Below are 23,534 nucleotides of genomic sequence, written 5' to 3'. Positions count from 1 at the left end.
TATGTATCAGTCTGTGTATCAGTCTGTGTATCAGTCTATGTATCAGTCTATGTATCAGACTATGTATCAGACTATGTATCAGTCTGTGTATCAGTCTATGTATCAGACTATGTATCAGTCTATGTATCAGACTATGTATCAGTCTGTGTATCAGTCTATGTATCAGACTGTATCAGACTATGTATCAGTCTATGTATCAGTCTATGTATCAGACTGTGTATCAGACTATGTATCAGACTGTGTATCAGACTACGTATCAGACTGTATCAGACTATGTATCAGTCTATGTATCAGACTATGTATCAGTCTATGTATCAGACTATGTATCAGTCTATGTATCAGACTATGTATCAGTCTGTGTATCAGTCTATGTATCAGTCTGTGTATCAGTCTATGTATCAGTCTGTGTATCAGTCTATGTATCAGACTATGTATCAGTCTATGTATCAGTCCTCGTCTCAGTCGTAGGCTGTGCAGATACTATATTTGTCTGACACAATCATTTGATACCTCTCGGCTTCCTCTGCTCTCGTGCACAGCGGTGTTGGACGTTACTGGAGGAGAAAGGGGCGGGTTGGTTCAAATGAGCGGGAGGAGTTTCCAAAACCCAGCGACTCCATTGGTCCGGACCCCGGGGTGCCGAGAGGCGGAAGGAGACCTCTGACCGTACGGAAAAACCAAGTCGATGAAGACAGCCACCTGCGAGGGTCGACTTTGTCTTTGTAAAGAATGACGGTAGGACACCTGACTGCACTTTTCTGAAACGGCTTTTATGTTTAACATCCACAACACTTGTCGTTGCCTTTCCGTCCGCTCTGTCGACGCTTCTTTCGAGTTGTAATTGTCAACTACGACTAAAGTAGGCTGTATTTTAAGAAGCTTGAGTGAGGCTGTCGGAGAGAAATACTAACTCGGTAAGTGCACAAAGAGCTGCTGAAACTTTGGCCTACTTGCGAACAAATTCACCACTTGTTTCTCAACACGCTGCTCCAACCGATATTAGAGGGTCATAGTACAAAACGCAACGAGTCACTGCGTTGTGTCGTTAATAACTCGGCGTGATTTGTGGGTAAAAAAAACAACACTTTTAATTCGTCATAAATGACATTAAACGTTTAATTTCCTAATGAATTTTCCCCCTTTAAAAAATAAAAATAAAAATGCAAAAACTATAGAAATGCCACTTGATATGTGCATTTGAAGCTTGAAATGTCACCACATCAGAGTTATGCCAACAGCATATTGGCATCTAAACTCCCATGTGCTAATCAGACTGAAGGTGAGCACAGGAATGTTCCCCCAATGGGAAAGCAGCCTTCTAGTATCAAGCTCTGCACGTACTGCACAGATGGGTGACGAATGAAAGGAAATAGTTGAATGCTCGACCTCTGCAGTGAGAGGATCAGGTGTCTCTGTTATGCTGTGGAGGGCATTTTGCTGCCATGGTTTTCATCTGCTTTTTCCCTTGGAGGGAAGTGTCACTACAAATCAATACAAAGTTGTTCTATGATGAGAAATCCTGATTGGGGTGGTCTCTTCCCTGGATGACAGAGCACACGGGGTCACTGGACAATATGATGTAAAGAGTATAAAAATAACAGTGGTGTCCTTTTCAAACACCTGTCGTGGTTTTTGGACCGCCGTGTTAGACAGTGCTGTCTACCACCATCAATGAAACACTAAATGAGGAAATATCTTTTGGAAGAACAGTCTTTCAACCCTGCAGCAGAGTTTAGAGACTCGTGGTATCGATGCCAAGACTCATGTCAGCTGTTCAGGTGGCACATCATGGCTCAACACCTTTCCAAGACACTATATGCTGCTTTTTCTTTCTTTAATATGTCACCGTCAGGCTCACAAGGTTATAATAAACAAAACGCATCTTTGTGGTTGTTGTTTTTTTCCTTGACTTGACACTTTTCTGTTCCAGGTTTCCCCAGAAACTAACTGAACACTTTAACATCAGCATGACTTCTTCCTCCAGTTCAGAGATTCAGGCAGAGCAGGCCTGGAAGATGAGGAGGAGTTTGTGGATATATTGGAGGAGCGGAGGCACAGCAGTGACCTTGGCCATGCCCTTAGGACCTTTAACCCCCAGCCGTTCAAAGGAGCCGCAGCCTGCTCCACCGCCGACCTCAACAAAGCCGTGCTGGAGTCCCAATATCTGCGCTACGTGGCGAAAGAGGTGCGAACGAGTCATTTTTTAAAAGATTTAACAAAGAAGTTACACATTTGCGGCGTGATCAATATCTTCTCCCCCCACGGTCCTCCTCAGATTGCCATGGAGACGGGCTTGTCGACGGAGGAGGTGAGAGAAGAGGTTTGTGGGATTTTGGTGGAGATGTCTCAAAACCTGCAGCTGGGCTTCGTCAGGCTGATGGGATACACACTCACCAAGGTGTTGAAAAGGCTCTTCACCAGCATCTCTGTCAACATGGAAGGACTCAACACGGTCAGGACCAATTAGAAATCAGTAGTTTACTCAACAACACGATTAATTACTCATGATTACATACAAAATTCAGCTGTTGACCTGGATGCTATGTGTTGTCTGGCCATGTACACAGTTGTTTTTATTGGCATGTTTGTCTGTGTTGCTCAACAAAGCAAAGATAATACGTCTCGCTTTGATGATTCTTTTAAATATTATTAGTGTGGTCAATCCTTTTAGATGACTCATAAATGCACCTTTTTAATATTTTGTTTAGAAGAATCTTAATCTCTATGATCTTACAAAAGGCTAAAATACAACCACCGCATGTACTGTTAAGATGTAAACGAATGATAAAGGTTTATTTTCCTTTTTAGCCGTGATTTAGCGTATGTCCAGACAGATTTTAAAAAAAGAACAAAATATAATTGCCAACTTATTTTAAGGTCTAATGAAGTAATTTGTGGAGGAATGCTGTCTTGTTAATGTTGAGTCTTTAGCTCAGAGGGTCGCACAAAGACCGTAAAGGAGTCTGTCTGTTTAATTATGTCATTTGTTTAATCTGCACCATCTGTATTGTGGTTTTACAGAAGAGGTTTGTGTCCCTGGCTATTTCTTGGCAGGGTAAAAGCACTGAAGTCCTGTTTCTTGTCTTAATGCTAAGCTAAGCTAACTGGCTGCTGGATGTAGGGCTACTTTCAGTGGACCAAGATAGTTATCTAATTGTTGGCAAGAAAGAAAATAAAAAATATTCTCCAAAATACGAGTCTTCCTTGAGCTATAGGCTAAATGGAAAATTCGGAAGTATTTTTTACACACATTTGTAGACACTATTTTGAAAAATATATTTTCAGGACATCAGCACTTTTTTTTTTCTTCACATTTGCTGCTACGTAGAGTATGACAGGAAACCTACTGCTGATACAGTATTTAAATTGTTTTCTTTGAAACGTCTTTCATTTTTCTGGTGCTGCAGCTCCAGCAGGCCGTTCAGGAGAGTCCCGTGATCCTGATGCCCAATCACAGAAGCTATGTGGACTTCTTGGTCATCTCCTACATCCTGTTCACCTACGACATCCCAATACCTGTTATTGCTGCAGGAATTCGCAAGTATCTATTTTAATTAAAACAAAATATCTGGAGTTGTTTGCACTGTAGAACAGAAACAAAGGTACAGACCCTGACATCCTTTTAACTCGCATCATTTCGTCTCCGCTGTAAAGCTCTTGCAGGGATGAAGGTCGTAGGAGAGATACTGCGTCGCTCTGGAGCTTTCTTCATCCGACGTGGCATCAGATCTGACAAACTGTACTGGGCGGTGCTGTCAGAATATGTCCGCACCATTGTCAGGGTGAGACCTACAGTGATCGGCTCCATCAGCCAAATTAAAGTCAAAATTTTGTAACTGTTCGGAAATGGCTTCTTTAAGTTTTCATCAATCCATCTTTGGCTATCAGCTGCTGTATTTAATCACCATTAAAAAATGTGTGTACTATAGAAAGGATTTGCCCCGGTGGAGTTTTACGTGGAAGGTTTGAGGAGTCGCACTCTGAAGTCTCTGACACCAAAGTTAGGTGAGTGTTCAGCGTGTGCGTGTGCGTCCGAGGGAAAGGAAGCATCTGTCTTCGAGGGTGCATCTTAACATTTTGGACCATTTTGATCTTTGTTGCTTTGCAGATGAGCATGATGGTCTTTTCCACTCTCTGTTTCTCCAGCCAACCTCTCAATTACAGATATATCCAACAGACTAAAAGATGTTTGGTTATTTAGGGTCACAGTAGCCTTTGTAGGTTGTTATTCTGCTACTGTAGCTGTGATGATATGTACTAGGTTGTTTTTCACACTTGCACAGTTTAGCTGCAGTGGCCAGCAAAAGGGCAGTAGCAGCATTTATAGACTATTTGAAAACAGTTAGAGTACTTTCTCCATTTTAAATTTCCATATTTTCAAGCAAAAAAATATTTTCATTGTGACCTTGGAGTGCGCTTGTTCAAAGGCCGACATCTATGCAGGCCTGTGTTTCTGCTCTACAGCGTCTGTATGTGTCTGCAGGTATGATGCACATGGTGCTGGAACCCTACTTTAAAGGTGAGGTGTATGACATCACACTGTTGCCCATCAGTATCAGCTACGACCGAGTGCTGGAGGAGTCGTTGCTTGCACACGAGTTGCTGGGTGTCCCCAAGCCTAAAGAAAGCACTTCGGTAAGTCTGGTCACATTCCTCACTTCATCAAGAATTTATAATGAAGCCTCCCCACCTTCCAGCAGCCACGTGTCCTTTTGGTTCTTAAAGCATGGCTTTTTTTTTTATTATTATTTTTTTTTTTTTACCTCCTTTCTTTTAGACAGAGGGGTCACAAATGTTTTTTTGTTTTTTTTGTCTCACTTTTTCTCTGCAGGGTCTCCTGAAGGCCAGCAGAGTTCTGCAGGAACATTACGGCAGCATGCACGTGAACTTTGGCCGACCCCTGTCTGTGCGACAGCTGTGTGAGGGCAAGATAAATCGCTGCCAGTACAACCTCATACCCAGGTAAAGAAAAATTAAATCTTCAGAAATTGTGATCATGTGCGCGGCTGTAACCATGATGTTAGTAGGCACCAACTACGAATGTTTACCAAACTGGCATACAATGATCTCTACTGTGAACCATCACGATGGGCGATAACATTGAAGTTGTTGTTGTTGTTTTTTTACATTTGAAGTGTTGGCTCCTTTGTCAGTCCACATTCACATTGGTAATTTCTTAACAGAGTATATAAATGTTTAATTTATAATTATTTGAAGATTCAAACAGTATCCCGCTTCATCCGGCCCAGGTTGAAAAACTCTGAGGCGCTAATTACAGCTCATTGGTATGACTAATCAGCAAAATTTACTGTATCTACAAAAAAATGTGGAAACTCTGTTATACTATTAGGACTGCATCATTTATTTTTTATCACACAACGTGGACCATAATATACATGTACAGCGACATTCAAAGTTTGCACCGCAATCCCTACTCCAATCAGCACAGAGATCTCTGTCTGCCCTGATAGTAGCCACACTGCTGCTCTCTCTCTCTCTGCTCTGTGTCTGTTAAATCACAGTTCTCTCCACAAACACTAAAAAAAACAAAACCAAAAAACCTGAACTGTTTGGTGATTCACAGATCCAAAAATATGTTTGGAGTGTTTGTTCACAGTCAAAATGTCTCTGTGCTCCGCTGTAGGTGTGGATAGGGAGGGCGAGGTATCACAATGCCCACCTACCCATTGTGTCAGCCATTGGCAATGGACCATTAGCCCAACTGTGGCACCATCCAAACTCAGTAAAGACTAGTAAAGTTTTTTTTGTTGTTGTTTTTTTTTAAGTATGTTTTACCTCCATTTTCCTGGTCAGATATATTTTTGGTAAATGTTCCCAACTTTAGTGCTGGTGATGAGTACAAAACCTCTTCTTAAAATGTAATTTGTACAGTTTGTTTCCTAAACGTAATCAAACTGAGTCTAAAAAAGACAAATCAACCATAAAGGCATGACAAGTGTAGGAATCATTAAACGTAAACTCATCCATAAATCATTTTAAACCCAGGAATATAACCTCAGTGTCTTCCTTTACTGTGTGTTTTAATCTGAACACAACATTGTCCCTTTGGCTCTGCCCCTCCATCCTCCCCCCTTTTCTCTCCCTTTGTATCCGTCCAGAGATCTTCCTCAGAAGCCCACCGCAGAGACCGAGGGCTGCGTGAGTTGGGTGGCTCATCTGATGGTACGAATCCAAGAGCAGGGCTCTCTGATCAGCCCCTGGTCTCTGATGGCCTGCCTGTTGCTCCAGGCTCCGACCGCAGTTTTAACACAGGAGGGCCTGCTGTGGCATCAACTCACAGAAAAAACCCTCTGGCTCAAGAAGCTGGCGCTGGCCTTTGGAGCGCGTCTGAACTGGCCTGGTGGGTGAGAAATATTCTTTTTTTTTTTTTAAGTTAGATTATGCACAAAAGCATCAAGCTTTGTATTGAAATCAAAATGATTGGAATCAAGAAATACTAAGCCTTGCTTAAAGTGGGCCTTTGATGAGGCTTCACATACCTCGAATTACCAGCAGGTGGCATTTGCTTATTGCATTGCAAGGAAACCAATGCAGAAAAGTAACAGAGGGTTTTTTCACAGCGTCCCACCTCAGGACACTTTGACCTGTTCCGAGGTAGATCAGACAGATTAGATGAATGCAAGTTGGCACAAGTGTTCAGATTCACTTGGGAGATGTTCAGTGGCCTAATGTACTTAAAGTTACTTATCCTAAGACCGCACTGGACTTACTCACTGCAGCAGGTTTTTGTGTGCATGCATAAACACACGCATGTCGATAACAGCCGTTCTGAAGCTGATGGGACTCTGAGACTCCGAGATAATGGGAAGATTGTTTATTTTGCAGGACAAGTCTCAGACTCAGATGTGATGTCATCCACCGTGGCCCTCCATCACTCCATTGTCCACCGTAAAGCTGGGCGTGTCTACCTGGTTCAGGATGAAGTACCTGCAAGGAAACAACCAATCAGCCCAGAGGAAGGGGTGATCAGGACGGCGGCAGCGGTGCTGATGCTGGCTTCCTATAGGAATCAGTCGCTGCACGTCTTCGTGCGTCCCGCCTTTCTCGCGATGGCCATGCACATTACAAAAAGCACGCAGAGAGGTGGGGGTTCGGCCCAGTGTGAAATCCTCTTTTCCCGTAAACTGACACGAATGGCCTGCTTCATTGTGATCCACTGTTCTGTTCACAGACGAGCTCCTCACCTTCTTCTGCTTCCTCCAGGACGTCTTCTCCAATGAATTCATCTTCATCCCTGGAAGCTCATCTCAGGTAACGGCTCCATCTCTGAGGCCTCGGCTTCCTCCAAGCACCTCACAACAAAGATCACCGTTATTCTGTGGATGAAATATTTCTTTATAGATATACTTCAAAGTGTGAAAGCAGATAAGAGCGGGGTTTATAGCCTTCATTTGTTTCAAGTTGCTTCATTTTCTTTCTTCATATTCATAGATATATGAACACTTAATAGAAATACCTGTTTAGTTTTTTTCCGTGGATGATGCCTTCTTGAGTTTGTACTGTTGCATTAGTCCACACATATTGTTAATGATATTGCAAATGTCTGTCTTTCCATTATTTAGGACTTTGAGGAGGCCTGCTTCCTCCTGAACAAATGTGGAGCGGTTCGCATCAGTCAAAAGGAATTGGCGGTTTCCGAGGCGGGACTGGAGGCTTTGGCCTTCCTGGTGGAGCTGCTCCAACCCTTCATAGACTCCTATCAGGTCCTTTAACTCTTCTGTCTCTGAGCAGGTGTTGTAAAGAACATATTTTGTCAGCAGGTCCAGTCAGCACTTCTGAATCCAGACTTCTCTTGCTAAAGTTTACATTTGGTGCTTAATTTGAATACAGAATACATTTCCTGTCGCACCCTGCACCTGAAATCCAGGTTATTAAATCAAATCTACTCTCCTGTATGTCATGACGACACCAGTCTGAATGGTGGAGCATGCTGTTCGGGTTAATGGGTCACACTGGTGATGTGACGTTCTCAAACTGAATATCACGGCGTTAGTCCAGTTCTGCAACGACTGATGCGAATGCAAATCGGAAAGTTTCCATTTTCAGCTCTAGCAGAGAAGACCGATTATGTGCTTAAATTTAATCCCGTGTTTTTATGTGCAGCTGATGTTCAGGTACCTCTGTGAAGAAGGAGTTCATGTGTTTCCAGAGAAACACGTCGCACCTGCTGTTCGAAACCTGGCTACCAGGTTCATCCTCTCGGGTAAAACAGAAAGTGGATGAAATGACCTCTGACCCCTGCAATCATCTCCAGATGCTAGAAAACTACCCTCAATGTTTTTCTGTGTTTTTGTTTTTCAGGTGAACTGCACACCTACGAGGCCCTGTCATCGGACACGCAGAAGAACATTTTGTCTGCACTGCAGAGACTGGAGGCTGTGACAAAGTTGAAGGCGTGAGTGATGAGATTAGCTCCTGCAAATCTGTTTGGTTTTAAGCTCATTTTCTGTGGTGGTTGAGAGGCGGTCTTTACTTCTCATACCAGAGTCACACCGAGTCTGCACCTTGTCGCCTCATTGCAGGTCTGAGCAGAAGGAATACAAAGTGAACAAAGCAGTGGTCAGAAGAACTGGAGACATACTCTGTAAGTTGTGATAAAGATACAGTGGAGGAGACAATTATTTGATCCCTTGCGGATTTTGTAAGTTTGCCCACTGACAAAGAAATGAACAGTCTATAATTGTAATGGCAGGTTTATTTTAACAGTGAGAAACAGAATATCAACAAAAAAAAAAAAAAAATCAGAAAATCACATCACATAAAAGTTATCAATTGATTTGCATTTGATTGTGTGAAATAAGTGTTTGATCCCGTAGCAAAACACGACTCGGTACTTGGTGGAGAAACCGTTGTTGGCGAGCACAGAGGTCAGATGTTTCTTGTAGTTGGTCACCAGGTTTGAACATCTCAGGAGGGATTCTGGTCCACTCCTCTTTGCAGGTCCTCTCCAAATCCTTAAGGTTTTGAGGCTGTCGCTTAGCAACTCGAAGCTTCAGCTCCCTCCACAGATTTTCTATGAGATTAAAGTCCGGAGACTGGCTCGGACACTCCATGACCTTAATGTGCTTCTTCTTGAGCCGCTCATTTGTTCCCTTGGCCGTATGTTTTGGGTCATTGTCGTGCTGGAAGACCCGTCCACGACCCGTCTTCAGTGTCCTGGCTGAGGGAAGGAGGTTGTCGCCCAAGATGGCCCCGTCCATCCTCCCCTCGATGCGGTGAAGTCGTCCCGTCCCCCTAGCAGAGAAACACCCCCAAAGCATAATGTTTCCACCTCCGTGCTTGACGGTGTTCTCGGGCATTTCTCTTCCTCCAAACACGGCGAGTCCAGTTGATGCCAAAGAGCTGGATTTTGGTCTCATCTGACCACATCACCTTCTCCCAAGCCTTCTCTGAATCATTCAGAAGTTCATTGGCTAACTTCAGACAGGCCTGTCCATGTTCCTTCTTGAACAGGGGGACCTTGCAGCGCTGCAGGATTTTAATCCATTACGTTGTCGTGTGTTACCAACGATTTTCTTGGTGACTGTGGTCCCAGCTGTATGGGGTCATTAACAAGTTCCTCCTGTGTAGTTCTGGGCTAATGGGCGATCGATGGTCATTTTGTGTTTCTTCCATTTCCGAATAATTGCACCAACAGTTGTCTCCTTTTCACCGAACTGCTTGCCGATGGTCTTGTAGCCCATTCCAGCCTTGTGCACGTCTACAATCTTGTCCCCGACGTCCTTAGACCAAGTCCTTAGACCAAGTGGTTAGATCTTGCCCATGGTGGAGAGGTTGGAGAGAGATTTGGAGTACTCCCTAAAGCGAGAGGACTAATCTAACCGGTCTGTGGGAGCCAGAATTCTTACTGGTTGGTACGGGATCAAATACTTAAATCAAACAATCAAATACAAATCAATTTCTAACTTTTAAATTATGTGATTTTCTGTATTTTTTTTTTGGGGGGGGGATATTCTGTCTCTCACTGTTAAAATAAACCTACCATTACAATTATAGACTGTTCATTTCTTTGTCAGTGGGCAAACTTACAAAATCGGCAAGGGATCAAATAATTATTTCCTTCACTGTATAAGGAAGTTGTTTTGGGCCTGTCATGATAACTTTATTTTACCTTGCTGCCTTTTGAAGTACTAAATGTCCTCCCTGATTTACGATGTGCCCTTGCTTATGTTTGCCCCACCAATAAACGGCGACCTGAGGGGTTATTTTTCTTTCCTCTCTCACTTTAGCTGGGAAAATCCCTCCCCAGATGCTCCAGGCGACACCTGACGCCAGACTTTAGTCTCTGCTGGAACAGATCCAACCACAGTATCAGCCCGCAGTCCCGTTTCCCTCCGACATGACCCTCTCATGACCCTCTCATGACCCTTCTCTTCTCATCTTTACTCCTCTGTCCCTTTATACGAGCATCAGAACACATGCTGCACCTGCACTCTGAGCCCTCAGACAAAATACTTTTACCCTGGATGGCCGTCTGGCTGCGTTCCACTCTGTGAAGTCAGCTCCCGCCGTGTCCTGCTTTCATCCCTCGCAGATGTCAGAGGGTTAAGATGAAGCTGAATAGCCCTGACATGTTGATCCAAAGGTGGCAGTATTCCTGGTTTTGTTTGATGGATATAATCAGAATTAATGAATGAACACTGGAAATATTTAGATTAAAACAACAGTACCTTTGTGGCCTTCTTAGATATGACAGAAGTGCTGGTGGTTCCTGTGGATTAAGATACTTAACTAACCTAATTTAATAGGTTTCATTGTGTTAATATACAGTATGTACTGTGGTAGGTTTATTGCTGATTATGAATGAGTGGATGAAGAATGTACTTTCTAATAACTGCTAAGGAAAATGATAAAAAAAAAAAACGACAAAATTATGACACTTGATTGTATGTAAATTAATGTAGCAGTAAAGCTCTAAAAAACATAAGAATATTAAATACCATAACCCATCCAAGATGTAAGGTTTCATTTGTTTGAGACATTTATTTAAAATTCTTTATAGCTCAATAAATGTAAAACAAATGTAACAAAATGCACCATTGTTTACCCTTTTCACGCTTTAATACAATTTGTTTTTGATCCCACTCAACAGTGACTGAAAATCAGAGGTCAAAGTTCAACCCCCTGTCATCTCTGTGGACCAATCAACAGTTGTACCTGTAACCCTTCAGCAGTTAGAAGAAGGCCCCTTATGTGCCAATTAACCAGCATGTCGATATACATGGACAAAGACTATCGATACACAGGCGGCACGTCGACCTTGATGCGTAAAGCGCTGACAGGGTCTTGACAAAACACGGAGATGTATTCCAGCACTCTAGAATTTAGCTTTTTCTCGCTCTCTTTGGCTCTGTGCCGCTCTTTGTCCCATCTCTCCTTCTCGCCGTTCATTTGCGAGAGCAGGTTGACTTGGATGGTACGCAGCGTGGCTGCCAGGATGTAGAAAGCTCCCTGCAGCATGTGGCAGAAGGCGGCGCCCACGCCGAGCGCCGCGCCCATCAGGTTGGGCACCGTCTCGCACACCACGCACAGGCCCTCCAGAAAGTGCAGCGTGCCTTTCTTGGCCAGAGGCTGTCCTTGGTGGAGGTAGCCGGATGGAAGAGTCGGCTGCTGGGCATGGTTGATCAGATATCTCGCGCCGTCGGCGAAGTGGATGGCGGCTCGGCGCAGTGGGAGCAGGGCCAGGTACAGGTGACAAGCAGCTTTGGTCAGAGCGTGGAACAGCAGCCGCAGCTCAAGCACGGCGTTGCCTGGAGATAAGAGGGTAAAAGGGTCAGCTGGAGTCTTATTTAACACTGTGGCTAATGTCAGTAACCATTACAAACGGCGTCTACCACTGGATTAAAGTCTGCTCACTGGCCATGTGGGCGGCAGGAATCACTCGAGCACGCAAAACGGGCTTCGGCGCATCGTTACGCGCACCTCTGAGCACCGAATGACCAACACCACAAATCCTTCAGTCTGCAGCAGAGGCCAAAATCTCGTTCCGTGTACTCTAGTTTCACCTTCATCAAAATAATGTCGTGAAACACTGAAGAATGAGGATTTTAAAAGCGGTTTCAACGGCCTCATCTCAGTAACTTGAAGTAATACAATAGCTATTTTACGAGGCATGTGCAATATGATTTTATATATATATATTTTTTTTATTGTTTAAGATGCACTGCTGTCAAAGTTGTATTGGCTGACATGCTCGCTGCACCTGCTTCTATTGCAGTCTTATCTCAATTTGGGACGCGTGCGTAAAATCATGCACTAAAGTTTCTTAAAGTACTGCATATTTTGGTTTTGGACACCTGATGATCTTGGCAACCTTGCAAAGCAACACGCTATATGTTTTTGCCCAGAATAATATACAGTAAACAGTCAAGTTAACATATGTTTTAGCGGCAAATAGTCCCCATTTCTTAGGCTGTGAGTTTAAGATAGTAGGCCGGTGCCAAAGTTCCTGGAAAAACCTCCAAATCTTTACTTTCTTACCATCTATAAAGCAGAAAATCCAGAGCAGGGCAATACTCGCTGCCAACAAAGTCCACCAATCCATGTAGTCTCCCACTCAGGCAACGAAAAGAAAGAAACCAGTGAAAGCACGCGTTATGATCTGGCCAAGCCCTGCCCAGCCTTTACGCAGTTAATACCCAAACATTAAGTCGTCGCATTCCCTCCACAGGTGTCGGTGTGAGGTGTTCAGCCTCTGCGGAACACCTTGAGAGTGCTCCTCGGGTGTTATCGGGCGCATTAAGACGTGCAGGCTATCGCTCTTTAAAGCCTCCTACACCTTTGTAGTAGAAGCTTTGCGAGCCTGATGGATGAACCCTTTTGCTCCAGTGGAGACCTTGCAAAGATTTGAACCTTTTTTTTTTTTTTTTTTTTTGCATAAACCAATGTTGTCATCTCGGCAGGCTCTTTCTAACATCACATGTTCAATGTGGCAAATCACCTTGCCTGAAATAGATATTGTCGTTACTCCGATAATGGGAAAAAAAAAATAAACCAGCAATATGCATGTGAATTTTGAAGTTGTACATGCCAAAAGTAAATAATTAAAAGGCAGAATATTATACAACCTGCGTAATTTAAAAAAAACAAGTATAATAAATTATACATTTGACCAAATTTCTGTCGTTTTAAATGTGCACCTGACCCAGAAATTTGGTCAACATTACATTGAAGAAGCTTTTGTGAAACGTTCATCGTCTCGCGTCGCGCCCTGACGACTTCCGGGCAGCGCGTTCTCGTTTTGGCTCGCTGGTGTGCGTGTGTCATGGCAACGGAAAACCTTCCAGACGGTAGGACACCTAGAGGAGGCCTCTCCCCTCCTCCTTCGCTCTTTCACTGCCTCTGCTGGAAAGGGAATAAGAAAAAAAAAAAAAAAAAAGTCAGCAGTCGCAAGTGCGTGTTGTACGTGACCCAGAAACCGAGGAAACTGGTTTATTTTGCCTCTTTTTTTTTTTGTTTTTTTTGTTTCTGCTTTCCCCATGAACTTCTGGACAAACGTCCTCAAATCAACACGGGTAAGAAACAATGACGTTGCCGTGGTAACGCGGACTTTTTTAAACGCAACTAACGTAAATTCAAATGCGGGCTCAACTGTGTGGAGTAAATTCAATATAAATGTCCCGCTCTTTTGCATTGTTGTAATTCATTATATGTTTTAGCCTATGGCACTGAAGCGAGGTCATAATTCAATTTTTTATTTTTTTATTTTTCCCCCCTCTGGTGATGTAGTGATGAGCCACGTGACGAAAAGCAGCGGTGTGATCACCGTCCACACGCCTTTTCCTGTCAGCCTGTTGAAAACGGGGGTAAATAAACAAACACGCATATAATACATTCACAAGTGTATGAAACAAAAAGAGATAATTGATATCCGCATAATACAATGTAAACTGTATATAATAATAAGACCAACCTTTTAAATGGCTTGCACACCACACACTACATAATATACGCTATTTGTTAGTTCAACTCTGCTTCACAAAAAGTTAAAGTTACCGCTGTTAATTGCGATTTTAAGTGCAGTAAAGGTGTTATGATGTGGCCCTCACTTTGCCTTGTTGTTTATCTGTTTCGATTTGCCTGTGGATGAGTGGTAATATACACTCACTCTATACAGTTCCCATCTTACATAAACAGGGAGACTGTGAACTCTTACCAACTAATATAATTTACCACGAGTCCTTTAATGTCAGGTTGGCTGCGTAGGTAGTTTATGTGATCCCCGGGCCAGCACAGGTAGTTTGGCAGGGGGATGCAGTGCTTGTGTAAAGGCATGGCTGCCCCTCTTTCTCGTATGTCTGGACGGTGCCGTATCAGATGCTGGAATCTCAGGGTCCGAGTTAAGATGAATGAAAAGGTTTCAGGTTACCGACAGACAGATACGGTAGCTACTGTTACCCTCACTTAAATGAGGACAACGGAAAGGAAACTGATGGTAAAGGATCAGGTGAAATGCAAATGTCCAAACACGACACAAAGAACAGCAAGGAAGAAAGCGGCCATCTTTGCATAGAGGCCGCAGCTGGTAAGTCAATATTTAAAAAAAAAAAGAAAAGAAAAGACGATAATATAATGACGCACATGTTCTACTGTACTTGTTTGCGTAACGGTGAGAAGCTGCTCATGTTTCCAGGATCTGTCACTGCCTTTTGTGCTGACATCTGCAGCCTTTTGTGCAGCTCCATGTTTATGTCTGTCAACTCTGTCTGGGATTTACAAGAGTTTACAGTCCACTAAAGGGTCTGTTGTTTTATGTTGTTGTTGTTGTTTTTAGCATATTTTAATTCATAGTTGTGACTATTTGATTTTATAAACCAAGATGTGGCTCGAGCCATATACGTGATGTTATTTCAGACAAGCAGCTTAGGATTTAGGACAGTAACTACAGCATGCTTTTTCATAGTTGCTGATAAAAGCAGTGAGTGCTCATAGAATTTATACTGCTGGTGTTTCAGGAGTGGATTGCAGATGAGGAAGTCGTCACGGAGAGCAGAAAGAGCCTGTCTCAACCCAGTGGGCGCACGAGGAACACTTGTAGACGGGCAAGAGCCGGGAAAAGGAATGAGGCCTCGCTTTGTCGGCCAAAGCGAAGCCTCAAACGGGACCGGCTCTCTCACACCTCCCTCAGACATCTGCAGGTACTGTAATCCAACCAAACGCACACACCTGCACAAAAAGATGGGACATTTTCTGACTTCACGTTTTGCTATTCAGGTAAAGCTGGAAGCTGAAAATCAGCAGGCGCAAGAAATAATCCAACAAATACTGGACACTGAAAATAGTTTTATAAAGGTAAGATATAAGAATTTAGTTGTTTTTTTTTAAGTTGCTTTTCTTATATCATCCAATTTATGAAGATTTCTAGTGATTTTATTGAATACAATTATCCTGCTCTTTCTGTATCTTACCCTCCACACTATCATAATAAAATAGATTAAAAAAAAAAAAATTAAAAAAAACTTTCATGTTGTTTGAAATGTGTGTTCATTGAGGAGTTGGAGAGCTTCCTGAACCATTGGGACTTCACAAAGCTGAGGAGGAGGGAGCTGTTCCACAAGCGCTGGACTGAGCATGTGTGGCTTCCCCTGCAGCGGAGAGTGGACGCCCATGTGTCCGACTGCAGCCCTTTAGAGGCCAAGAGACGCCAGAGGTCATACAGTCACTACCTCCATCACTGTAACGCCAAGGTGAAGCTTCGGAGTGCAGCAAATGAACCCGCGTGTCAGAGCTGGAAGCAGCTCTTGTGTTGTTTTGGACTGATGATTACGTTTATTCTGACCCCTGTAACGTCTGTCATCTGCAGGGTTTTGTGTTTCTGGACACGTACAATCTAAATGAGTACAATCCTTTTATTCTCAACATCAAAAAGCAACAGTACCTCAAGGTAAAGTTTCTCCGACTTAAATATTTCCTTTTCATCCATTTGAAATTAGCCTGGGAAATATAAAAGTGTTTGTTGTTGCTAATCCATTCATCGCCCTGCCCCGCAGCTCAAAACAGCAGAATTAAGGAACCCCTTATGCCTTCGTTTCCATGAAAAAATGAAGGAAAAGAGAACATCCCCTTCCTATGAAGCAGGTATCTTCTTTTTTTTCTTCTTTTTTTTAAACCAAAGGGAAAAATAAGACAAACTAATATACAATGTTGAACATGGAGTTTTAGCTGAGAGTGATTTGCTCTAAAAAAATGTGCTGAATTAAATCACTTGTTTAACTTGTTGAAGAAACTTGTCCTCTTGGAAATTGGAAAGTTGGATTCATATAGTAAAATCTGAATAAATTCAATAAATACTAAATCGTAGTTTATTATTTCAGTATTCAGTTACATAGTTCTGCTTGATGTCTGTAAAGACCTCTCAGTGGAATACTTCACTCAGCTGAGTCCCAATTCTGATTTAAAATCAGATTTTAGACAGATTTGTTTGTTTTGTCTAAACGTGTAAAGCAATTTCCTGTCTTTCGAAGGGTGTAAATACACACGGAGAAAAGTACTTCAGAGTGACGGTCCTCTTTGTGAAGCTTCGATGCCTCAGGCCGACAGACTCCCAGAGGCCTCTTCGAATCGTCACGTCTCTGGATCCATAAAAGTGCCCGCGGAGGACGACACTGAATGAAGGAGGTCTGGCAGGTACAAATATACAGTTACACTACATAGTCTCACTGCAGTATTTGTAGAAGCTTTATGAGACAGCTGCAGCTCACATCACTCAACAATCAAGAGTAAATGTGTCTCACCCAGGCCCGTCACTGCGACTACCACATCGGATGGAACGTGCCGTCACTGCAGCTGCTGGCTCTCCAGATGTGGATGTCGCCAGCAGCCGGCAGATTTACAGCAACTTGGGTCATCGCCTACATCCAAATAAAATCCATATGTACCCGCATATCTTTACCCGTATTCTTATGTAATACCTCACAATTCCCAGGTATTCATCAAAACGTTAAAGACTAACAACACTGGTAGATACAACAATTTTATTTTGTTTACATAAAAGGCAACACAAATTCCTTTATATGTAGCTGAAAAAAAAAATTGAGATTTTAAACAAACAAATTTTCAAAAAAGAAGACATTACTCAGAATAATAATAAAAAAAACTTGTTGAAAACAATATTAGAACATTAAATTTTTAGAAATTATTATCACAAAGAAACTAGATCCCTCCTGTGGGTCAGGGTACGGGCAGATATCCACAACCACTTTATACAATATATCATAATATTTTTTTTAAGACACAGATGAGGGAAAAAGTTACTTTTAAAACAAATTTAACAATAATACAATAATGACTGACTGTAAAATTATATTCTCATTTTTATTATTATTATACTACAACAGTTTATGTGTTTTTTTTATTTATTAGAGATGCATATATAACACGGTCTAAAAGCGATGAGGAATAAGCACGAAAAAGATGATTAGTAAGCGTCTCGGTCTCAGCTGGAAGCTGCTCTCATCTCCGGGTCTTCAGCATCACCAGCAGGCCGTTGAGCAGCGACGACCTCACTACACAGAAGCTGGAGAAAACCCCAAAGGGCTCTCTGTACTTTAGAAGAGTTTTGGATGCCGACACGCACGTATAATTTGCGTCTAAATCTACACACCAACACTCCCCCGTGTCTTCTATTGGGACGTTAGAGATTACCAGGCTGTCTACAATCTGCTTGTATGTTACACTCTACAGATCGACTGCTGACGCACTGCTGTTGGTTCATCACCAGACAGTTGTACATCCCATTCTTTGTCAAATTGGATACACGAAGAGCTGATGCGTTTTCCACCTTTTTGGAATCTTCCTTTTACGTTGTTCACCACCAACGTCGCACTGTCCTCAAAAACTCTTGTCCGAATGCCTTTCCCGTTTTCTCATACGATTCTGGAGCCACTGGACTGTCAGATTTCCAGCTGCTCCCTCACGGTAGCTTCGCTTGTTCCTCCAAAACTCGTAACAAAAATCCTCTTATTGATTTACCTGCAAATAATAATGCTGTTTTTTTTTTAAATTTTTATCATATATCACTTTGCCTTCAGTCCAACCCTCCTCTTGGTACAGGCCAGAGTCCGAATGGATCAGGTTGCTGATGGTGACACAAGAAGAAACATTCTCCCCGCTGACAACTAAAAGTCGTTGTTTCAAGTCCTCAGATACTGTGGAGTTCTTGGACGATGGGGTCAGAGGTGTTTCACAGGACAAACTTATTTTCACCAGTCAATTTGGAGATCAGGCAGAAGTTGGCATCTTTTTTTTTTGGGGGGGGGGGGGAGGGGGGGGGGCTGAAGGTGTAAAAGCTCCCTTCCTTTCTCACAACAAGAAGTTCTTTGGCTTGAATGTTGTAGAGGAGAGCAAACGGCAGGAAGAAGAGCTGCAGCCATTCTGCTCTAAGAGGTCCCTGAGAGTGTAACTCTTACTCTGCTCAGCTCGTTCCAAGTACTGTGTGCTAACCGGCAGCAGCCGCTTCTCATCTGTGAGCGGAGGAGGAACTTCTTTATCACATCATCATGTGAAACTTTGAAGCATGACGCCCCCGTATCATGTGGTCTCTCTCAGTTCACAATTTACAGGGAGGGAGATTTTAGACATGCGAGGTGCAAGGGCCATCCATCCATCCCTCCCTCCCTTTATCATCATTCATATGCTAATAATCTATTCATAATCATTAGACACCAGGAAGCCAGGAACATGATGGCAAAACTTGAAGTCACAACACTGAATAACGTCTACACAGTTGTATTTATGCTGGATTTAACCCCATGGTGACACCGTAAGGGCCTTTGACATTATATTGTACAGTAGTGTGCAACAGTTGACTGATGTATAACAATATAAACACGTGAGGCATTGTGCGACTGTCCAGGTGTTTGTATAACTGAGTATGTGATGTACTTTATGTCTGAATTTTCCAAATCTCAAAAATGTAGCAAATTTAACTCTCAGGAATGTTTGTCAGATTGTGTTTCCTCGTGGTGAATAAGAAAATATTGGCAATTATATTCACATTAGAGCTGGTTTCAGGTCAATAAAAAAAAAAAAAGAAGGTCTGATTGGCTCACGGCAGAACAAGGCAGGGACAGTAAGATCCAGACTATTCTGTGGAATTACGTGCAACGACATACAGAGGCACTTTAGGCGTGTTTAACTGTTCTTCATTACTATAAAGTGAAGTGGTGTGTGCCCGATGGAGTATTCAGCTGTGCTCATTTGGTCGGCTCATATAGCTGTAGGTCTAGTTTGACCCAAACTTCTCCAGTAGGGACTTCGTGCAGTAGCAGGCGACGGTTCGCAGCTCCTTTGCTTTCCATCTCTTTCTTTATGGTTGCCACGGGAACCTCTGTGCGACCGAGAAAATCTAAAACCAGGAGAAAACATCGGTCATTTATCAAAAACTGATACAACTGTTTTCAAACCTTTGTGGAACCTGTTGGATTTTTTTTAAGGATAATATTGACGTCAGACTTTTAAAAAAATAACAGTTAACAGTATATCAGCAGATATATTGTAAATAGGACACCTAAAATAGAAACCTACTGACAACGACACTTTACCAGTCAATGCTGCTGATTCTAAATGACCTCTAACCTACAATTTGTCTTTCAGTTACAAAAAAAATAACTAGAATATCAGTCAAAGGCAGACAGAAGCTGATATGTCACCAGTGATTATGTGTTCCCTTGAATCTCTATAATCAGGACAAATTGGACTCAAAGCCAAATAATCCATTGGGGTGTGTGTGTGTGTGTGTGTGTCATCCACTGACCATCTGGTGAGAACTGATCTTTTTCAAACACTGTGATACACAGGACATCCTGGTAGAGGTCTTTGATAAAAAACTGGCAGTTGAAGTTCCACTTGGGGCTCAGAGTGTCGCTGATTGGCCGGGACGTGTAGCACTGAGCCCCCATCGTCAGCTCACAGTACGGATTACTCTTACCTGAACAGAAATGATGAGGGTTTATGTTCAATTTTTTTTTTTTTTGTAAATTAAGGAGACTTAATGGTGCAAAATGGACCAGTGGGCTATTCCACGAAAACTGAGTTGCGTCCCGTCAGAGGGCCTCACCGTTGGGCTTACAGGCCTTCAGCTCCTTGGCTTCAGTTACAGTTACCAGCAGTCGGCCGATTCCACTGGTCTTCAGAGAACGTGCTAAAACAAACAGGAAACCGTTGGACGTAGCCCGGAAATACAGCACACATTGTGCCTGGTAAAACAAGTGATCATGGGAATAACGTGTGGACAACATACAGGTGCTTATACAATCCAGATGAATTGTGTATTTGTGTACAGACCTCCAAATAATCGCTAATATGGTATTTAGTCCATATACGTCATGCGTATACAGTACATGCACATACAGTTTATGTATGTGTGACTGTGCTCACCTTGGTAAGCCTTCTCTCTCTTTTTCTTCTCCGTCTCTATAAAATGTTCAGATGTCGCTTTGATTTTCTGCACCCACGCCGTCCTACCAAAACAGTAAAAACCTGTGAACGCTGTCCACTACGTGATGAGGTTATACGGGCGACTACATCAAGTTGCAGAATCTGTGCATGCCTACCTCTCATTCAAGGTCTCGGTTTTGAGAGTGTAGACCCGATCGATGTGCGAGACGTGGAAGAGCGGCTCGTCGCTGGAGGGGTCGGGCGGCATTTTCACCAAAACCTCATTCAGGAAGAGTGGCTGCGGCAGGAAAATGGAGTGATGAATTACATACAGACAGAAGGGAAACAATAAGAGGTGCAGCGTGCAGAATGACTAAGAAGAAAATGGTGGAATTTTTTTTTTGTTTTGCTCCAGGAAAGCCCAGAGCCCCCAGAGCTTATGTGTGCGTTGTTTCTTCCCAAAGCAATCGATATTTTAACTCCGTGAGAGCATGAGAAGTTCTTGTTCCTTGAAAAGCAGCCGGCCTCTTGCTTTACCGTTTTATAAATCTTGAGCTGTATGTTGGTTTTGGGGCTGAATAACTTGTCGGATCCTGAGGAGGAGAAGGGTTTGGCGCTGTGTGTGAGGAGGAGGAAATCGTTGAAGAGGAAAGCCCACAGCTCTCTGCTGCTTTTGGTTTTGTACAGCCGACCGCTGTGAAGCAGCTTGCGAGGCCCGAGGCAATTAGTCAACGAGTTGAAGACCAAGTGCTGGAAAGAAGAAAGATGGGGAGGAAAAAAGTAAGACGTGGCTGAGGGAGGATGTATGAAAGGAAACGAACTGTCAAACACAGTGAGCAGTACAGAGAGAAATTCTTTATTCGTCTCGGTAACGGACATCATCAATTATTTGTAGGGTCGTCTATAACTGCACCGTAGCAGCGGTGATAACACAACGGTAAGAAACCACACATACCAACACAGAAACCGTTGCTAAGTCTCCAAGTGTACATTCACACGCGTCCTATTTGAGTGGGTTTACCTCTATGGGCCCCTCACACTGGACGTGGCTCTGTATCCATTCCAGCTGGTCTGAGTTCTCCTTCTCCCGGACCCCCTCGTTGACCTGAGAGCACAGCTCCTCGGCTCGCTCCAGAGCTTCTCGCAGCGGGCCGCGGTCCGCGTGGCCGTCTGGGGTGTGCTCCAAGATCTGACCAGCAAGAAGAGCAATGGACACGTGAAATCACAGAGTGAATATTGGAAAAAGAAAAAAAAAAAGAGGTGGGTGGGGAATGATGTAATTCGACCTGAACACGGTGTTTTTTTTTTAAACGTACATTTTTTATGAGCAGAGGGTAGCGTGTGATCCTCTGCATGGGCTTGAGGAGGAAGCTGGACAGTGGCATTCCTTTACAGCGGTAGTTAGTGGCTATTTTCTGCTCAAACACAGAGAGGAGTACATTTATTGCATCACACAGAACCCCGTGACTTTTAATCTTTGACATGATTTTACAGTATCATCATCATCATCATCATCCCCATCTCGAACCTTGAGGAAGTCTTTAAAGTCAGGCTGGTTGTGGGTTTTGCTCTGCAGCAGGGCGGCAGCGTTGAGCTGGCAGGAGCAGAAGCGAATGTACGGCTGCATGTGTGCGAGCTCCGACGCCAGCAGGTCCCCGATCAGCTGAACCGGCATGTTCTCTCCTCCTGTCTTTTTACGGACACGCAGCGCCCTAAGACGCACACGCACACACGCACACACACACACACGCACGAGGAGGATGTAAAACACGGTTTAGTTGCATCTCAGTGTACATCAGCTGCACCAGGTCTGAAAGATGACCAGATGGAATAACTCATGACTTCTACAGAAGTTTGTGGGCTCGTAGAAATGAACTGCTTGAAGTGTTGATAGTCTGTTTGTATATCTTGACTTTAAGGCCCTAAGTAGTGTGGCTAGACCAAAACTGAAAGTCCGTTATAGAGTTAGGATCTTGGTAATAAGCTTATGTTGTCATTATTCTTAGGATAACGACTAATTTCGAATCACTTTATTTTTGTCTTCAGGCTGGTGTTTGGCGTCAGGTCGCTTGCCTCGGTGTGCACTTTAAAGCTTGACTCAACTCGGCATGATACATGAACTCGGGTAAGAGGTTAAAGGTTCGAGACTCGGGTTGGAAATTTGAAACGGTGCTTCTCCAGCAGAATTATGTTGCTTATTGTAAGATCACGGTTTGGAAAATGATGCGCTCTGTATATCTGACCAATGAAAACAAAGGTCTGAAGTCTCTGTTCATTATAAGATGGTGTACCGGCATGCATATTTTTCAAGACTGTAAGGAGGAAATATTTTCTTGCTATGCTGCAACGTAAACACGTGTCCTCTGCAATAACCACAGTAGATCACGGTCTCAAGAATTACCCAGTTCTTACGTAACAGCGTGCATTTCCTTTGATCATTTTCTCAGTGTGAACTTACAAACTACAGCTGACAGGGAGCAGAAACGTTCATTGGAATAGATAGTCGCGATAAAGATGTTGCGTGTGGGACCTACTTGAGCAGTTTGGTGTTGCACATTATCAGCTCCCTCCAGTTAACAAAGATCACCGACATCTCAGCTTCTGTGAGACGGCCTGACTCGGACATGGGCTTGTAGAAGACCTGAGAGGCGTGAACATACACAAACAGTTTGAAACAGAAATGGGAGATCAAATATATAAACAATATCGGCGCTTTAAACACCGTAAAAAGGCCAATGGTGTCTCTGTGTCTGCGTGTCTGTCTGTACCTCCAGCACCAGCTCCAGATCCTCCACGTACGTCTCCTCCGTCTGGATGAGCTCGTGAATGTAACCCTGTCTCTTCCTCTCCTGCGGCGTCATCGTGTCCAGCGTCATCAGGTCAGCACACCCTACAGATGCACCCCCATGCACATTGCAAACACACATGCGGGCATGCATGCACGAACACGCACGGGCATGTGCACGGCCCAACACAAGCACAAACACGTTGCTTTCAAATCACAGATACGGCGTGTGAGAGTGAAAAACGCTGCGCACACCAAACATGTTAAAATCTTCCCTTTATTATCAGTTCTATGATGTTTTATTTACAAGGTAATGCACGGAGTGAGGCACATTGTTGCTGCAGTACATGGA

The 23,534-nt window shown here is 43.3% G+C and overlaps 3 protein-coding genes across 10 annotated transcripts in view; 2 read left to right on the top strand and 1 right to left on the bottom strand.

Annotated features, from left to right (window-relative positions):
• The first annotated feature begins 657 nt into the window (after nt 1-657).
• gnpat2 (glyceronephosphate O-acyltransferase 2) lies at nt 658-11,006 on the top strand. The gene is made up of 16 exons (XM_069158363.1): nt 658-735; nt 1,985-2,185; nt 2,276-2,452; nt 3,408-3,537; nt 3,655-3,782; nt 3,930-4,005; nt 4,484-4,635; nt 4,832-4,962; nt 6,120-6,361; nt 6,847-7,104; nt 7,193-7,272; nt 7,584-7,724; nt 8,125-8,224; nt 8,323-8,416; nt 8,544-8,605; nt 10,251-11,006. The coding sequence occupies exons 1-16, from the start codon at nt 730-732 to the stop codon at nt 10,301-10,303; spliced, it is 2,031 nt and encodes a 676-aa protein (XP_069014464.1). The 5' UTR covers nt 658-729; the 3' UTR covers nt 10,304-11,006.
• Nucleotides 11,007-11,296: 290 nt separating this feature from the next.
• fam228a (family with sequence similarity 228 member A) lies at nt 11,297-16,986 on the top strand. 4 transcript variants are annotated; one of them, XM_069158366.1, is made up of 9 exons: nt 11,297-13,535; nt 13,750-13,826; nt 14,976-15,158; nt 15,235-15,312; nt 15,516-15,707; nt 15,824-15,904; nt 16,011-16,098; nt 16,485-16,647; nt 16,759-16,986. In XM_069158366.1, the coding sequence occupies exons 1-8, from the start codon at nt 13,286-13,288 to the stop codon at nt 16,631-16,633; spliced, it is 1,098 nt and encodes a 365-aa protein (XP_069014467.1). In that variant the 5' UTR covers nt 11,297-13,285; the 3' UTR covers nt 16,634-16,647; nt 16,759-16,986. The 4 variants fall into 4 exon arrangements, with proteins under 4 accessions (XP_069014467.1, XP_069014465.1, XP_069014466.1 ...); XM_069158364.1 differs by having other exon boundaries at nt 11,709-13,535; nt 15,513-15,707; XM_069158365.1 differs by having other exon boundaries at nt 11,709-13,535; nt 15,513-15,707; nt 16,739-16,986.
• itsn2a (intersectin 2a) overlaps nt 16,980-23,534 on the bottom strand; it is a 38,597-nt gene continuing 32,042 nt past the window's right edge. For all 5 annotated transcript variants that reach the window (XM_069158358.1, XM_069158360.1, XM_069158361.1 and 2 more), the window contains 11 exons: nt 23,166-23,287; nt 22,932-23,038; nt 21,926-22,109; nt 21,714-21,812; nt 21,419-21,586; nt 20,935-21,147; nt 20,574-20,695; nt 20,398-20,480; nt 20,078-20,161; nt 19,775-19,948; nt 16,980-19,366 (listed from right to left, as the gene is read on the bottom strand). In XM_069158358.1, the coding sequence (XP_069014459.1) occupies nt 19,215-19,366; nt 19,775-19,948; nt 20,078-20,161; nt 20,398-20,480; nt 20,574-20,695; nt 20,935-21,147; nt 21,419-21,586; nt 21,714-21,812; nt 21,926-22,109; nt 22,932-23,038; nt 23,166-23,287 (1,508 nt within the window). In that variant the 3' untranslated portion in view covers nt 16,980-19,214. The remainder of the gene's footprint in view (nt 19,367-19,774; nt 19,949-20,077; nt 20,162-20,397; nt 20,481-20,573; nt 20,696-20,934; nt 21,148-21,418; nt 21,587-21,713; nt 21,813-21,925; nt 22,110-22,931; nt 23,039-23,165; nt 23,288-23,534) is intronic.

This window comes from Embiotoca jacksoni, unplaced genomic scaffold (genome assembly GCF_022577435.1).
Source record: "Embiotoca jacksoni isolate LCO1_2020_lvr unplaced genomic scaffold, fEmbJac1.0.p SCAF_23, whole genome shotgun sequence".
NCBI lineage: Eukaryota > Metazoa > Chordata > Actinopteri > Embiotocidae > Embiotoca > Embiotoca jacksoni.
This window is presented reverse-complemented; position numbering and strand designations above follow the sequence as displayed.

Coding starts and splice junctions, on each gene's coding strand:
- gnpat2 (XM_069158363.1), top strand. Junction 7,105..7,192: donor TACAAAAAGCACGCAGAGAG/GTGGGGGTTCGG, acceptor TTCTGTTCACAG/ACGAGCTCCTCACCTTCTTC. Junction 8,225..8,322: donor TACCAGGTTCATCCTCTCGG/GTAAAACAGAAA, acceptor TTTGTTTTTCAG/GTGAACTGCACACCTACGAG.
- fam228a (XM_069158364.1), top strand. CDS start 13,286: ATGGCAACGGAAAACCTTCCAGACGGTAGGACACCTAGAGGAGGCCTC. Junction 13,827..14,975: donor TCAGCCTGTTGAAAACGGGG/GTAAATAAACAA, acceptor CTGGTGTTTCAG/GAGTGGATTGCAGATGAGGA. Junction 15,313..15,512: donor CTGAAAATAGTTTTATAAAG/GTAAGATATAAG, acceptor GTGTTCATTGAG/GAGTTGGAGAGCTTCCTGAA.